Raw genomic sequence first — 14,970 nt, 5'->3', positions numbered from 1 at the left:
ACCCCTGAGCAAGTCTGCAGATGACATCAACCAAGTGGTGTAGTTAACGTACTTGAAAGATGGGATGCCATCCAGAAGGACCTGGACAGGCTTGAGGAGTGGGCCCATGGGAATCTCATGAGGTTTAATAAGACCAAGCACAAGGTGCTACACCTGCTTGCTACTTGCAGGGGTAACTCCTGGTATGAACAAAGGCTGGGGGATCAAGAGCAGCCCTGGTGAGAAGGACTTGGGGTGAGAGGCACTTGGGTGAGAGGCTGGACATGAACTGGCCATGTGCACTTAAAGCTCAGAAAGCCATTTGTGTGCTGGGTTGCGTCCAGAGTAGCGTGGGCAGGAGGATGAGAAGGGCAATTCTGCTCCTCTATTCTGCTCTGGTGAGACCCCACCTGGAGCACTGCATCCAGTTCTGGGGTTCCCAGTATGAGAAGGACCTGTTGGAGAGAGTCCAGAGGAGGCCACCAAGATGATTAGAGAAATGAAGCACTTGTCCTACAAGGAAAGGCTGAAAGAATTGGGATTGTTCAGACTGGAAAAGAGAAGGTTTCAGGGAAATCTAATTGTTGCCATCCAGTACTGGAAGGAAGCCTACAAGGAAGATGGGGAGGGACTTTTTACAAGGGCAGGCAGTGACAGGACAAAGAGAGTATTGGGTATCAGGGAGAAATTCTTTGCTGTGAGGGTGGTGAGGCACTGGAACAAGTTGCCCAGGGAAACTGTGGATACCCCATTCCTGGAAGTGTTCAAGGGCAAACTGAATGAAGCTCTGAGCAACCTGACTTAGGGACAGGTGTCCCTGGCTATGGCATGGGAGTTGGAATGAGATGATCTTTAAGATCCCTTCCAACCCAGGCCATTCTATGACTCTGTAATGATTATCCCCAAAAGCAGTGGCATTGCTTGCTGCTGTCTCTAGTGAGCAAAGCTCCAAGGGAGCTTAAGACCAGGAGACACTGTTCAGCTAAGTAGAACTAGTACCTACATCAGACTAACAAAGCAAAATGATTGTATATGGATCCTTTCAGTTATCACAGGAACAAGGTGAGACTATTTCACTATGTTTGAGGGAGTCCTCGATTATCTGTCTTACTAATAGTGTACTATACCTAAAAGTTATTATCTACTGGGCCAGACATAGGCTTCCTTGTTAGACAAAAGCTGTGGTAAGAATAGTCTACTCAGCATGAAGACGCCTGAAATGAAAGCAGCCACAACATGCTGTATGGAAGAGAAGATCTAGGGGACATGAAGTATCACGTTAAGAAAAAAAAAAAAAAACAGCTTAAAAAAGTGTTTTCTAAAGAAGTTGGTGCCATTCTGGATTCCCAAGAAAACAGCATAGCTTCATGTATGAGAATAGCCAAAAAAATTAATGCTGGCCTGTGGTCCAAGTTAAGTGTACCTAAAGTACATCTTTGGATTTAAAAAATCTCTTAGCTTGAGGGTGATTAACAGTTTGGCAGACACTTACTCCATAGCTATTGGCTCCACAGACACCAGTCACGGGAAACACACTATAAATAGTATGACATTGTTGGGAAAGTGGTGGCAGATGGCAGGCTATAAGATGAGCCTACGATTCTCTGTTCTAGGTCATCAGGTAATCTGCCTCTCATCCCGAAACAGAACGGGACACTGCTTATCATAAGCAAATTCTTTTAAGTTAGTAATATTCTCCAAGGAATAAGACACCAGATGATGATGTTTCCATCTTTGATTAGTTACACTTGAAAGGTGAAGTCAAGGTTTTTAGATCTTCACTCCAGATGGATGTAGTATCTGGTATTAACTGTATTGTATGAATGTGGTAGACACATGAAGACTTCTAAAAGAAATAGGAAGAAGGAAAGGGATAGAGACCAACAGGACATAAAGGAAGAGGAGTAAAAGGGAGAATGCAACCAGTCTGTTTCTGTGGAGAATTTCAGTATTTTTCAGAGGTAACTATGCATCACTGGATACAGGGTAAAAGCACAGACAGCAGTGGCTCAAGACCAAACAAAGAGAAGCCTAAGGAGAAAGAGCATTTCCTATAACCTGTGTACCAGAGCCTAAGGAAAGCAGTTTAACAGCCATCAAGTTCATGTGCATGCACACAAGAAAGTTCAGTTTTCAATCAGAAGCCATATTGACTTACTAGCGGGCAAGCCATGATGACAAGAGTTGGGCAAAATAAAAGCTTATTTATTAACGTTCAAGTATTTTAATTCAATATTATTATAAGATATATAGATAAAATTAATGTGAATACAAGTGTATGTATACTTAAATAAAGAAAAGCATTATTTTATGGATATTACTTTATACATATATTTTTCAGTTGCTTTTTCAATTCCTTGTTTGTTCTAATACATACGGACAGTGTTGTTCACAGTTTGCTTGTAGCAAACTGCAGTGATTGTAACACTTACCTTTTCATCTGATAGCCATAAGACAAACAAATAAAAACCAGGCATTAAACACAAGCAAACCTCTCCTGCTTCAGTTCAGGACAAACCAGAGCTTAAGCATAGTAACTCATATAAAAGATGTAATTACTAGTGCAACACTCAAACTTTTCATTGCAAAGATGTTTAAATTCATATGATGCCTCTCCCTACAACACTGAGATCAAATCAACTTTAAACACTGTTTTCTTTATACAGAATAATTTTTCCCATCACTGACTGGTCATGAGATTCAGTTCCCTTCTCTTTTGTCATATGTGAATGGATCAAACTTTAGTGCTCAAGGAATATGACCCAAACTAACATGAAAACTGAAAGGAATAGAAAGACACTAAATTTCTCAATAGTAATCATAATGACTTCAGTCTGCTGTGCCTCATTTTAAACCACCAATAGTTTATTTCACACCTACGTTTGAATACTCAAATGTCATTAGAAAAAGCAATTATATTTTGGTTTTTTATAGCAGTATAATTTGACAGTAGGGAAAGGCAACATGAAAGCAAAATCAGTAAAACATTTTTTTGCAATCACACAGGAGACAGGATTCTCCTTCTCTTTCATTATCTAAATCATAAAATAATCTTTTTCCACTGGTAAACAAGTCACACCTGAAAATGATGTTTCCTGCACGGTCAGCCTTCCATGCCTTCACAAGTGCAAAATCTCCTGTAATTGACTTCTCCAGAATAAAGTGACGGCCATCAAACTCTCGCACCTACAGAGAAAAGTACAAAACAGAGATGTATGTTTCTTCCAACGGATTTCTCATGTAACATTTATTTTATGGGGTTAATTTTACAGACTATTATATTTACACTTCTTTTTGTACTATATAAAGTTTTACCTGAAAAGCTGGGTAATAACAGAAAAGCATGGAAGGGCTGTAAACCCCCATTTTGTTATAGTGTCTCTAGTGAAACTGCATATTCCTTGTGAATTCATATTCTAGTGAATCCATATTCCTTGTGCTCCATCTACTGGATTTAGACATGCTTCTTCCTGCACGTCTACAAGCTAACCAAAAACTGAAGTGCTAAAGCAGAATTGTTGAGAAAGTTCATAATCACTGCCCAACTAGAAACCCCAAATATGAAATGAAGCGGATTTGAGACACAGTAGTCAAACCATGTCATCTGACAGGCTGAATTTAATTTGATTTTCCATGCATTTATGATCAATGAATGATACTGTGCCTGAAACCAAAATATGGAGTTGACTCACAGCTAGCCTTTAATCCTAAAGAAAGAGATGAAAAAGCATTTCTCTTAACAATGTAGGTAGGTAGAGTATACACAAATAGTACTTGAGAGCTTTTCAAAATTTCTGAAGGGGGAAGGAAGAATGACAAAAGGGTATGAGAAGTCAGTTTGTCAGTCCTGTAAAAGGAGATCTGAGCCTTTATAAAATGATACTTCCATGCAAAATGGATGCGGAGAATGGAATTGAACAAGTTATGCTCATCATGTTATTAGTCCCCCCCCAGTTATTAGACTGGGGAGACTAACACAGATTTTCCTACAAATGTCAAAAGGAAAACAAATGGAGAAAAACATTATTAAAATTATAAGCTATTTAATAAACAAAACATCCCTCCAAACGGTAAAACATCATAATGACATATGCAGTTAAAAAATTAAGGGAATAAAAGAGACCAAGTCAATGCCCAGATACTGCAAATAGTTGTGTATAAAATATGTGAAAATCATGGGCTAGGGTGGAAATACCTTTACCCCAGAGATGTACTCAAGGTAAAATTTAATACTGTATGCAGTCTACTTGGAACACACAGCACTAGCTCCATCCATTTTTTCAAGTATTGAGATATGTCCTCTTCTACAAATTCTATATCCGATTTCAAAATGAAGACCTTGTTTCTCACTTGAAAGCCACACTTTTTACTTCTTTGAAGTTTTAAATATTGAGACTAAATTGTATTTCAAATGTTGGGAAATTCAATTCCTGGAATTTCTGTCAACTGAGCTCTTCCCTGTTTAAAAGGAAAAAGTCCCGTTTCTTCTAAAGATAAAGCTCTGTGTGCAGCTGCAGGGCTGTTACTGCACAGTAGAGGATTTAAGGAGCACCTGCCCCTTAGCAACAGGAGGTTGTTCTCAGACCACTCTGCGCACTGCAGTGTACCTGGTACAAGAGTTTGTTTGAATACACAGTGAACTTGATCAGAGAAGAGTCAAGTGAAGGGTAACTCAGCAAAGCAGGCCTTCACCTGGACCAGTTCACCCTAAAGCTGTAAAACCTTTTCTAACACATCACAAAGGACAGAGGTAAGCAGTGGGAGCAAAACTGATGTGTCTGGTACCACTGATATTCAATTAATTCAATATAGCAAGGTTATACTTGGCTCTTGTTTATCTTGGAAATATGTCACAAATTCATTTTTCAAAGCTGAAGGCTTCCTAATGGCAAACAGACCTCTTACCTCTCTTGGCTGGCTGGCAATGGCAATGGTGCCATCTGTGTTGTACTTGATGGGTGCACCCCCTTCCTGCACCAGCGTCCCATAGCCAGTACTGGTGTAAAATGCTGGGATTCCTGCTCCTCCTGCTCTAATACGTTCAGCAAGTGTACCCTGTGGGAAGACATATTTAAGAACTCATCATCTGGGAACAATAAATCAAAATCTAATTAATGGCTTGAATTAATTTTATATCCTCTCATTTGGAGTTTTTCCTCCTGTTTTTAGCCAACAGATGTGATCATCTATTTCTCCCTCCCATTTTAGATCTCCTTTGTGGGATTGGTACTGGATATGGCAAGAAATGCTTGATGCATGGCCAAAAGCTGCTCAAGACCACACTGTCACACAGCTCTCCACCAATTACCAAGCCCCAGCACTTGGCTGTGCCTCCTCTCCCTCAACTTCTTTTACAATCCATTGTTCTGAGAAGAGTATAGTTCTTTTTCTCTTTCCCACCTGGCTATGTATCCTAGAAGGTTTTCTTTTCTGTGTAAGTCCTACATATTGATGTTTCATTCTTTAACATCTTAAGAAAAACTTCAGAACTCACTCCAAGCTGAAACAGCCAAGGAGGGCAGACTGAGAAAGAAAGAGGGAATCCAGTGATCTGGGTTGCCCGTGCCAAGAATACCAAGAAGTTGAAAGAGCTTCTTTATACTCTGACCATCCTGCCTGCACTCTGCTCTATATCCAGCTGTACTACAGATATTAACGGCACAAATTCCTCATCAGCCTTAGTTATGGACTTATGGCCAAAGATGTGTCTTCTTGTTTCCATTAATGTAATTTCCCAGATTTCTTTTTCTATTTTTCTGGACTCAAAACAAAACAAGATCATCACGGTCAATTATCCAGCTCCACATTTTCTTCAGTTATCCTGCAAGAAGCACAATGACCCCTGGTAGGTTTTCACAATGGTGGCACAAAATCCTCTGCATTTTCCTCAGTTATCATGTAAGAAGCACAATGACCCCTGGTAGGTTTTCAAAATGGTGGCAAGAGGCAGATGCAAACCATGCAAAGTCCTGTGTTCTAAGCAACCTTTGCATTACAAGATCTCACCGTGACCTCTCCCTTACTGTCTAATAAGGCACAACAGTCTCGCATTTTGCCCGAACTTACACCTAATTTTATACAACAGGTTATTTTATCTTGACACAAATATTTGAAATCCCCCCAGCTCCTAGCAAATCATTAATTTATGTTACTGTTTATCATCATACACTGTGGACCCATTATTTCCATGTTGGATCTACATAGCTTATCTGCACTCCACAAAGCCAATTTCATGTCTAAGGAGTTCAAGTTCTTGTAGATGAAATGACTGAACATTGCAAAGGAAGGAAAAAATGCCTTATGAGATTTGTGACTTTCGAAACATGGGAAGTGACAAGAGCCTGGTTATTTTCATGTCTGCTGACTGGGTATAAGAGCTTTTGCACTCATCTCAGGGATTCTAAGTAACATTCTCTTACAGTATACTTATAGGCAAACTCAGGAAGTGTGGATGAGTAGATGGTAAGGTGTACTGAGAACTGGCTGAATGGTAGATCCCAGAGGGTTGCAATCAGTGGCACAGAGTCTAGTTGGAGGCCTGTCATTAGCGGTGTCCCCGGGGTCCTATACTGGGCCCCAGAGTGTCGTCCAGCTCTCCAGAAGGACCACAACAGTTTGGAGAGATGGGCAAAATCTGAAATTCAACAAGGGAAAGTGCAGGATCCTGTAGCTGAAGAGGAATAACCCTGGGCACTGGTACACGCTTGGTGCTGACCTGCTGGAAAGCAGCTCTGCAGACAGCCCTGGGGGTCCTGGTGGACCACAAGCTGTCCATGAGCCAGCAGTGAGTCCCTGTGCCCAAGAAGGCCAATGGTATCATGGGGAGAATTAGTAAGAGAATTGGCAGCAAGACAGGGTAAGAGGTCCTGCCCCTCTGGTCAGCCTTAGTGAGGCCACATCTGGAATGCTGTGTCCAGTTCTGGGCTCCTCGGTACAAGTAAGACTTGGAGTTCCTACAACTGGTCTAGCAGAGGGCAACAAAGATGGTGAAGGGACTGGAGCATCTCTCTTATGAAGAAAGGCTGAGGGAGCTGGGCCTGTTCAGCCTCAAGAAGAGTCAACTGAGAGGGGACCTCATCAGTGTCTATAAGTATCTGAAGGGAAGGTGTCAAGAGGCAGATCCAGGTTCTTCTCAGTGGTGCCAAGAAATAAGACATGAGGCAATGGACAGAAACTGAGGTACAGGAAGTTCTACCTGAATATGAGGAAGAACTTCTTTACCATGCAGTGACCGTGCACTGGAACAGGTTGCCCAGAATGGCTGTCTCCCTCATGGAAAATATTCAAGAGCTGTCTGGATGCAATTCTGTGCCACGTGTTCTGGGATGACTCAGCTTAAGCAGGGAGGTTGGAGCAGATGACCTACTGTGATCCCTTCCAACCTGATCCATTCTAGGATTCTGTGATTCCCAAGAAATGGAGCCCAAGACACTCTTTTCAGTAAATACTTGAGACTGGTGAGACCCTTCCAACTCAGAACATTCTGTGATTCTGTGACTGCTGCTTTTCCCAGAAACTTATACAAATATGTGTTTAAAGCCCAAAGGCTTTGTGTCACCTCTTAAGATGTCACACACTAACATGCTGTATGCTTTAAAGTTAGAGCACCAATGTCCCAAAAGACCTCAAAAGAATGTTACCGCTACTGATGATTTTAGGATCTCATTGCATTTGGGCTATTTGAGTAGTTTAGCAGTGCAAAATTCAAACTAATTCAAACTATGGCACTAAAAATTAAAGTTGTAAATTGTCTCATAACACTATGCACAACACTGTCTCCTAACTTGACTCCTGCCCACTAGATGGCAGACACTGCACACGTGATGTGCCCAAACGATGCTACCACAATGGGAACAGAGCAGCTCCCTGGTTTCCTTCTCCTTATATGGTCCTCAGTAGTAGGAATAATTCATGTCTTTTTCTACAATCAGTAAGAAGCTGCCAAAAATAAAAGAGTGTTCAATAAAATATACACACATGTGGGTATCCATCTATATATATAAAAAACATATATATTTCAAATTAATACAAGGTAACAAGCCATAAAAGGAATTCACACAATACAACTGGTCAGTTCTTAACAGAGCAGTTGCAGCACACAATCCTAACGCATGGGCATGGCAAGGTTTTGGTAGCTACAGGGCTGGCTTCTGTGAGAAGACGCCAGAAGCTTCCCTCATGTCTGACAGAAACAGTGCCAATAATATATTAAACAAAGAACTTATTGCACAGATCCAAGTGCATCCAGAAAAGAGCGGAGTGAGAATGTGCTAGTGGAACATCTCTGTAGACACCAAGGTCAGTGCTCCAGGCAGAGATTTCCCTGCAGCCTGTGGTGCAGACCATGGTGAGGCAACTGTGCCCCTGAGGCCATAGAGGTCCACGGTGGACCAGAGATCCACCTACAGCCCCTGGAGGACCCCACACAGGAAGTTCCCCCATGACAAGCCCACACTGAAGCAGACTCCTGGGAAGACCTATGGCTGCATGGAGAGAGGAGACCCTTCTGGAGGTTTGCCAGCAGGACTTGTGAGCCTGTGGGGTACCCACAGTCCTGAAGGACTGCATGCCGTAGAAGGGACCTGTGCTGGTGCAGTTTGTCCCTCAAGGACTGTACCCCATGGAAGGGACTCAACACTGGAGCAGTTTGTGAAGAACTGCAGCCTGTGAAAAGGACTCACATTGGAGAGGTTTGTGAAGGACTGTCTCCCGTGGGAGGGACCCCACACTGGAGCAGGGGAAGAGTGTGAGGAGCTCCCTGAGGAGGAAGGAGTGGCAGAGACAATGTGTGATGAACTGACCACAACCTCTACTCCCTCCTTGCCCTGCACTGCTGGAAGGGAGGAGGTAAATTGTGAATGAAGTTACAGCTGGAAAGAGGAGTGGAGTGGAGGGTTTAAGATTTGGCTTTATTTCTCATTATCTTACTCTAATTTGATTGGCAATAAACTAAACTGATTTCCCCAAGTCAAGTCTGTCGTGCCCATGACAGTAACTGGTGAGTGATCTCTCCCTGTCCTTATCCCAACCCATGAGCCCTTTGCTATATTTTCTCTCCCCTGTCCAGCTGAGGAGAGTGACGGTGTGGTGGGTATCTGGGGTCCAGTCGGGGTCAACCCACCATAGATGGTAAGATCCACTTGCACACAGGTAAAACACTTGGATTACAAAATAATTTTATAAGAATAAATATATTTAAATATATAAATATAAAAATAAATTTATAAGAATAATTTTTACGCATTAGTCTACTCAGTATTTTAGATTAAAACAAATCACCAGTCTCTTAGACACTCCTTACCTGTGGTGTAAGCTCAACTTCAAGCTCACCAGACAAATACTGGCGTTCAAATTCAGCGTTCTCTCCAACATAGGATGACACCATGCGTTTTATCTGCTTAGTCTGAAGCAGAAGACCAAGTCCAAAATTGTCAACACTGCACAGAAAAAGCCAGACAATAGAGTTTTGTTGTAAACAAAGCACCTGATAAGCTTTAATGATTTAACAAGAAAGAACAAAGTTATCTACCCACACTAGGCATAAGGAATTGAAGACAAAAATCAAATTCTAGCTTCTAGAGGGGGAAACATCAAAGCTATAATTAAAATTTTTGATTCCAGTGTTTGGACCTCATCACTTTCCAGGTACAGAATACATCCAAAACTTTCTTTTAAAGACATTTCACATATTAACAGCTACAATAACAGCTGGACAAGTGGTGCTATTTTACACATCTGCTCCTTTAAAAAGTCTTACCAATTAATAAAATGTCATACACGGCTTTGAGTGAACAAAGATATATCTTTGTTTGCACTCCTGCTCCCCAGAAATAAGGGAAGTGATTGCTTAACAGTTCAAGGAGAAAGCCACACTCACATTTATAGTGCTAATTTGTATATGAGGTAACAGTATTTGTACAAATTTTCTTATTATAGTAAATAATTTAATTTCTTACTAAGAAACTGCCTACTCCAACAGGGTTTTAGCACTGCAGTCAAGGTTTTCTTATCTGTGTCAGCTTAAAATGAATGCCAAAGACAACATGTGCCAGTGCTTCTAAAATTTTGACATCCTTTGTGATTTTTGTCAACCTGTATTGTGTACGAATGGAATAGGAACATATTTCAAGAGTTCCTGCAACAAAGGTGCTCTGTAAAAAAGGCTACTTCAATTTGAGGAAATATGAGGTTAAAATATAAAAATGGAAATAAACCTAGACAATATTGTAAAGGCATGTTTCTATCACATTTCCAACACATTATGCAGGATGGCAGCAGACTGGTACATCTCTGCAGAACTCCTCTGTGTTTATGCTGATTTCTGCAACTTACAAGCAGAGAACTCAGGACTTCCACTCCCCCTATGGGAAAGATGCCATGATCCAGACATACCTCACCAACAGTGATGTATATCTACCACTAGTTGGCTTAGTTCAATTTAAACTTAGTGATCCACACACTGGCTTGAGATTTCAGGATAAGAAATACTGAAAAGTATTACAATAATCCTTTAAGATATCCAGTATTCAGCATGCTGTAATTAACACACACGTGCTTACAATAGATGCATCCTGCTGAAAACACTGCCAAAGGAAAGCTCCAAAAGGGACCGGATTAAAAAAACTTTATTATTATGCATTAATAATAAATAAATAAATAAAAAGCATTCACTTTCAAATATAACAGTGGTAATGCTTTGCCAGTGCTGGCGTCCCACACACAGCCTGCAGTGCTGCAGGTGAAATGAGAGGGGCTGAGTGAGCAGGGCCAGCACCAGCTCTCCACCTCCAACCACAACACTCTCAACAGCTGCATGGACAGACATGGACGTGCAGTCAGAAGGACTGTGCAGCTGCATGCATAAAGAGCACTGTTTTAAGGTTAGGACTATTTTAAGAAGATGGCCCACTTCATATGCATACCCAGGCATTTTGGAAACTGCGCGAGAGGAAGTGAAACAAGCTTCTCTGATCTGGTTCTCTGAATTTATTCTATGTTCTCTAGATAAATGAGAATGTATAAGTAAAAATATTATCAAAGCTTGCTCCACTCTCCAACTCTGACCTACTAAAAAGAATTAAAAATCTAATTCTGATGCAACTTCAAAAATGTTGTGGTGCCAAAGCCTTGAGAATAAAATCTGTGTTGCCTGGAAACAACCTGTATTTTTATAACTTCCCACAGGAAAAAAATCTAGCAGTTTGAAACTGAAAGAGCTGGGAATAGAATAGAAAGTCTTGTGGGCAAAAGGGATTAAAAAAGAGAACAAAAATAAAATGCCATAATTTCCTGTACAGATGCATTCAAATCAGGACAATTCCCCTCAAAGGAAAACTACTAAACCCTGACTTCTCATTATAAAAGGCAGTAAGCAAATACAACAAATTAGCCAACATCTGATGACAGTTTAATGGGTTGGTACAACTAAAGTACAACTAAGTGTAGTAAAAGTACAGAGAATTTAAACAAAACTGCAAAGTGCTGTCTAGCACAAGAACAAGGAGCAGCTTGACCTGCTTGCAAACCAGTTTGAAACTTCTGTGTATCATCTGGGTGGTTAACACCACCTATCATTGCAAAACTTGCAAGTTACCAAGCAGAAAGAAGCAGACACAAGACGGTGTGCAGACAATGAAATTCTGAGTGCGCTTTCACATGAGAAAGGATGGCAACATGAGAGGGTAAGGGGTAGATCTGTAATGGTTGAAGAAACTTCCGCCTCATTTCCCTAAGATCCATAATCCTTCCTCCTACGTTCTCAGAAGCAGCTACTGGAACACACTGTCCTTAGCAGGATTTGCATACGATCCTGCAGGATCCCATGCAGGATCCAATATGGATACACTTGATTCCCCAATCTACTATTAAGAGGTATCTTCTCTCAAATAAAACAAAGAAATTAAGTACAAAATTACCCAAAAGTTATTCTCTGTCAGTCATGCCAGGTAGTTCTTCAATTAAGTCACTTTTTCTTCTTCCCTCAAACACAGTCAATTCATTCAAAATCAAAATTGCTGCAAGGATCTGTCACTGAGCACACAGGTCTTACAAGAATCTTATTTCCCTACGCCAAGAGAATAAGAATTTAACCTTTCAAGTCATGCACCAGGAGTCTCTGCCTGCCTGATAACACCAAATTACTTCAGCTCTCATATACACTTAATCTTTAGAGTAGCATCACAAAATCCTGTTGCTGTTACTCACGTTTATTTTAGATGTAGATTTCTTTAAAGAAACATATAATTGCCCATCTTTTTTTTTAAGGATGCAACTCCATTCAGGTTTCCAGCTAAAATAACTCTTTTGTTTTGCACATACATCAGTTTTCATCTCCCTCCAAAACCTCATTTTAAGCATTTCAATCCATTTTATGTTCCCTTTGTTTTTCTCTTACATTTGAATGTTCTAGGAAACCAATGCTGCACACATAAAATGGTGTTCTCACTCCTATTCTCCCTACCCTTTGCTTGTCATTTAACATCTCTATCTTAGATCAAAGTAAAAAAATTCTTGTCTGGGGAAATTTCCTTCAATATAACACTTTTATGGCCATTTCAAGTTACTTGTTCTCCCTTCTCATATTTTGCTGCTTTCTTGGTTGTGTTGTTTCAGGTACAAAAGGTTTTTTTAACTTTTTAGCTTAAATTATTTTTATGCTGAAAGTGTTACCCCTAAAATATTTGTCTTTCAGGCAATGTTCTCCCTATCAAACCATAAAAACAAAAATAGAGCTTTTACTGAGTGAATGAAAAGAATCTATCCTATATCTCTATTTAAAAAGCTGGATTCAGTCCTTTAAAAATTTAAACAAAGGTGAGTACAATAAAAATGTGTTGCCCTAGATGGGAAGGAAGGTGGCATGGTGGAAGCTGACATAGTTGTTATGTGTGCTGCCGGAAAAGGGAAAGTACACAGTAGTGCTAGACAGAGAACGCCTTCTTCTGCCTTCAAAATTGTTAAGATTTCTAGAAGTTTCCCTGTTCTGTATTAGGATGAAACGTAAATCAACAGAATACATGGAACACATATAAAAAAGGCACTCATCAAGGATGTAGGTGACCCAAGTTCCCCATTTCTACTGATGCAGATAAGAAAAATTACAGAAGTCTGGCTGTTAAGGAATATTTCTTCCTATTGTTTTGTCTCTCTCATACCTACAAAACCTTCCTGTCAAAAACTAATGCCTGTCCTTTTCTAATTAAAAAAACTAGCCAAAGATGACTTCAAAGACCTAGCCCACATACCTCCAGTATACTGGAAGTCAAAGGCAACATGTTGATGTTTCACTGCAGATAAACAATAATCTGCAGCCCTCAGACCCTTTTGTCTGGTGGCTCAAGCAAAACACGTTCTACAACAACACAGGGAAGAAGATTACCTAAATTTCCAAGCTGATAAAAGCCTCATATGTGAACAAGCCCTACACAGCTTGATGAAGCAGCGGATAGAAAACTGCATTCTCCGGCACAAAAAAAGGATCCTTGGAATGTCACACTGTGGCATGAGATGTACGATTGCTTTTGTTTGGGGTTTTTTTGGAGTAGAAGGAGATCATTACAGCTCTCCTCTCTCTCTGCCTCAGTGAAGACAGTTATGTGTCTTAAAAAAGTGGGGGTGGTCAGAACAGACTGGCTCCCCTCACTGGAAGGTAAGCAGCATCAATTAGCATGAGGACTTCCTTCTGCATCTCTTAAAGCGATGTGTTCCTCTACAGTCACTATTCAAAGATTCTCCAGAACCTGAGACAGTATATTCCCGGGAGATCCTGCAAGGCCAAAAGTTGTTGGTTATGAAAGATTACCATGAGTATCTTGAGTTTTGGAGATTTAAAACATGTTCACCAATGAGAAGCTAACATGATACCCTACCTAACCTTTCTCCTCTCATAATTTGGGGACTGGAAAGATGGGAGGGTAACTCCATCATCCCTGAAGACTACAACATTGTGAAAGAAAAGCATGCAATATGAATCCTGGGGTAAGACTCCACCTCAGGTAGAAACTAGTGTTTCCTGCAACTAGCTGTTGCTACGGAGACAAAGCATATTAATGGTTAGTCCTATTCCTGGGGAAAGCTTTATGTAAAGCCATTAGTCAGCTTCTGGAGTTAGATCACCAGTCTCTGCAGCCATTCAGCAAGTCCAAGTGTTGCATAATGAAGCAACACTTGACACTTGATAACAGATGGACTTGATCCAGAGCTAGAAATCTTCTTGGCAATAGGCTAGGAAACAGTCTCCTCCATCATTCTCCATGTAGAAGAGGCTGTTTTTCTTTGTAAACATCAGCTTTTTAGTCTTCAAAGATCTCCAAGTGACATGCAATTATGCCTTCAGATAGATCCACAATTCCTAAGGAAGATCAGATATACCCCCCAACTAAAAGGAATGCATGAATCACTTTGTGTTTCTTAGGAACACAATCTTAAGCTTTCAGGTTCAGGAATGGCTGACTACAGCACGATATTTTATCACCATGAAAAAAGGTATGTGGATGAAAGTACCATCTGTGTTCTTAGGTCCACAAAAATAAAGTATAATTCTGGTAGTACCAGAAAGATATCCTTTATAGTCTTTATGCAGAAAATGAGTTGAGATGCCTACCTAGATGGCCTTTGCCAGAAGACATGGAACAGAAGTGCAGGCACACCAAAGGTAAAATTAATGTGGACAATCAGTCACATAACAGTTCTTGGTAACTCATCTTCTCCGGTCTTACAGCTGGCTCATAACAATGAGACTATGTCCCACAATAATCTCCCCATGTATTACACTGGAACAGTACTAAGGAGCCAGCTCAGATGATATTCTGTTTCTCCTTCTTCTCTGTTCCTCACTTCCAGATGGGTACACAGAATAGGGCAAAATGAGGAATCGGAGTTAACTAAGAGAGAGAGAGAAACCAATTCAACTCATAGAAAGATGAGCTATTCAGAGGTATGAGGTTTATTTGCCTTTTTGATTCTTGTCATCAGCCAAATGTCTTGACACCG

General features: G+C 40.6%; 1 protein-coding gene across 1 annotated transcript in view; it reads right to left on the bottom strand.

The window, feature by feature from the left end:
- The window catches only part of OXCT1 (3-oxoacid CoA-transferase 1), an 87,746-nt gene that overhangs the window by 61,408 nt on the left and 11,368 nt on the right, over positions 1-14,970 (bottom strand). The window contains exons 5-7 of the mRNA XM_050329840.1: positions 9,281-9,416; positions 4,885-5,034; positions 3,059-3,165 (exon numbers count right to left, since the gene is read on the bottom strand). Coding sequence (XP_050185797.1) covers positions 3,059-3,165; positions 4,885-5,034; positions 9,281-9,416 — 393 coding nt within the window. The remainder of the gene's footprint in view (positions 1-3,058; positions 3,166-4,884; positions 5,035-9,280; positions 9,417-14,970) is intronic.

The sequence above is a fragment of the Myiozetetes cayanensis genome, unplaced genomic scaffold (genome assembly GCF_022539395.1).
Source record: "Myiozetetes cayanensis isolate MyiCay16 unplaced genomic scaffold, myiCay2020 scf4, whole genome shotgun sequence".
NCBI classification, from domain to species: domain Eukaryota; kingdom Metazoa; phylum Chordata; class Aves; order Passeriformes; family Tyrannidae; genus Myiozetetes; species Myiozetetes cayanensis.
This window is presented reverse-complemented; position numbering and strand designations above follow the sequence as displayed.